Below are 1,900 nucleotides of genomic sequence, written 5' to 3' on the forward strand. Positions count from 1 at the left end.
TCCATTGGGGATGATGCTGAATTGGACAGAGCCATATAAATGAGTGTGCAGCTAGTGAGCTGAATGACTAGCTCAGCTTGATTGATGCTTCAGGGTGCAGTTTGCCTGGCCTGTCATACCACCGGTTCTGATAAGTCTGCAATGGTGCCTTCCCAACATGAGATTCTGGGGGTTGTTTTAGCTCTCTTCTTCTTTGCTCCAATGCTTTTGTTTGGGGGGTTTTCCCAGTCTTTATTACAACGTGGTATATGCTATCTTGTGCTGTTTCTTTTTCCTTTGCAGCCTCAAGTGGGAAATGCTTGCGTGTGAGTACCACTGAAAAGAGCTTGTATGCATTGTCTCTCTGGGTTTGTTTAGTAAGTAGGAATTATCTTGAATCTAGCTGCATGGAAATTGCTTTGGAAGTAAAATGAATGCATGGGGCAGAAGGGGATCATTTTGCCTTTCGTCCAGCAAACTAAAGCGAGGCCATTTTGGGGGAGGCATATGTGTGTTGCTTGATGCAAATCTTCTCTCTGCAGAGGCAAGCATGAGTGTCCAAAGAGGATTGACTAGCGTGTATACAGTGTGTAGGCCATCTGTGGGATGATGCCTTTTACCCCAGATCAGCAAGATCACTGGGCCCAAAAGCACAGTGTAGCTTGCACCAAATCCACCCTTGGGGTCACCCCACAGAGGTCATTCAGTGGGATTACACCAGAGGAGGATTTGGGCCTGGGTGCCGGTCTTCAGCATGAAATGCTGACAGCAGTAGTTAGCTGTGGATCGGAGCACGGAGTTTCTCTCCTGACACAAATGGAGGATCATGCACAGAGGTGACATCAGGACACGGCCCTAATGCGCATCACTCCAGAGTGACCTATATTAAGATATTAATTACCTGCTTGAGCAAATCCTGCAGTCCTTGAGCAGCTCTGTTCAGGAAATAGCCAACTTCGAATCCCAGCATGGACACTGGCTTGCTCTGAGGCCTGGGGCAAGGCGTTTGCTGTCTTCCCCGCTCTCTTCCACGTTCACTGTGAGGGGTAACGCTGGCCTGCCTCTCGGGGCGTAGTGATTTAATCATGGCTTACTCTTGGGTGGTGTTGAACACCCTGAGCTCCCAGTGACTTCAACTGAGAGTTGAGTAAATTGAGCATGAGGCCTGAGATCCTTCAAACCTAACAGATTTTGGATCTGTGCTTCAGTGGTGTGTTGTAACGACACTTGTCTCTATTGTATCCCATGACCCCGCTGGAGGGATGCATTGGATGGGGCTGGAGGATACTGTAGCATCTGTTTGCTTGTTTGTTCTCACATCCTCATTAGAGAGGACAGATAAATAGTGTGTTATCCCTTCTCTCCAGGGAGCGAGCAGACAAGAGCACCTGTGAGCCCTTGATTTCTGTCTCAGCCATCAAGTAAGGCAGTCCAGAGAGAGAGAGGCCTTTCCTGTCACTTGTACAGAATGGCCAGGAAATTATCTTCACTCTACTTTACACCTGTGCTGCTCTGCTATGACCCTGCTGGTTATGAAACCCGTTTCTATCCCTGCTTTAATCACCTCGGTGACTGTCACTGGCAAATCTTAATGCAAATAGTTGAATGCAATCTTAATGCAAATAGTACGTGTGTAATTGTCTTTTTGATGTTGATGTTGCAGCTTTGATGTTGCAGTTTATATATCTTATTGGTGAACCTGACTGTACAACATAGCAATTGGTTATACTCAGTTCTCTGGTGGCTGCTGGTAGGTGTCCTTGGTTTTCTTTGTGTGTTTATGCAGGTCTTGCAACACTTTTGCTCTTTCCCTGGTGGAGCAGTATTTTTGTTCCATGTGCATTTGTGGTAACTTCATTGAGGTCGCTGCAGAAAGGCTGTTTGCCAGGTAGTGAATACTCTTTTTTTTTTCCTAGAAAGC

The 1,900-nt window shown here is 46.6% G+C and overlaps 1 protein-coding gene across 6 annotated transcripts in view; it reads left to right on the forward strand.

The window, feature by feature from the left end:
* The window catches only part of PFKFB2 (6-phosphofructo-2-kinase/fructose-2,6-biphosphatase 2), a 55,529-nt gene that overhangs the window by 39,129 nt on the left and 14,500 nt on the right, over nucleotides 1-1,900 (forward strand). For 2 of the 6 annotated variants that reach the window (XM_019514033.1, XM_019514034.1), the window contains exons 15-16: nucleotides 283-356; nucleotides 1,347-1,894. The exons of 1 other annotated variant lie outside the window; for it this stretch is intronic. In XM_019514033.1, the coding sequence (XP_019369578.1) occupies nucleotides 283-309 (27 nt within the window). In that variant the 3' untranslated portion in view covers nucleotides 310-356; nucleotides 1,347-1,894. Of the gene's footprint in view, nucleotides 1-282; nucleotides 357-1,346; nucleotides 1,895-1,900 lie in introns of those variants that run through there. 3 more of the 6 variants (XM_019514030.1, XM_019514032.1, XR_002096705.1) reach the window with 2 other exon arrangements.

Source organism: Gavialis gangeticus, unplaced genomic scaffold (assembly GCF_001723915.1).
Source record: "Gavialis gangeticus isolate Ggan-Ray unplaced genomic scaffold, GavGan_comp1, whole genome shotgun sequence".
NCBI lineage: Eukaryota > Metazoa > Chordata > Crocodylia > Gavialidae > Gavialis > Gavialis gangeticus.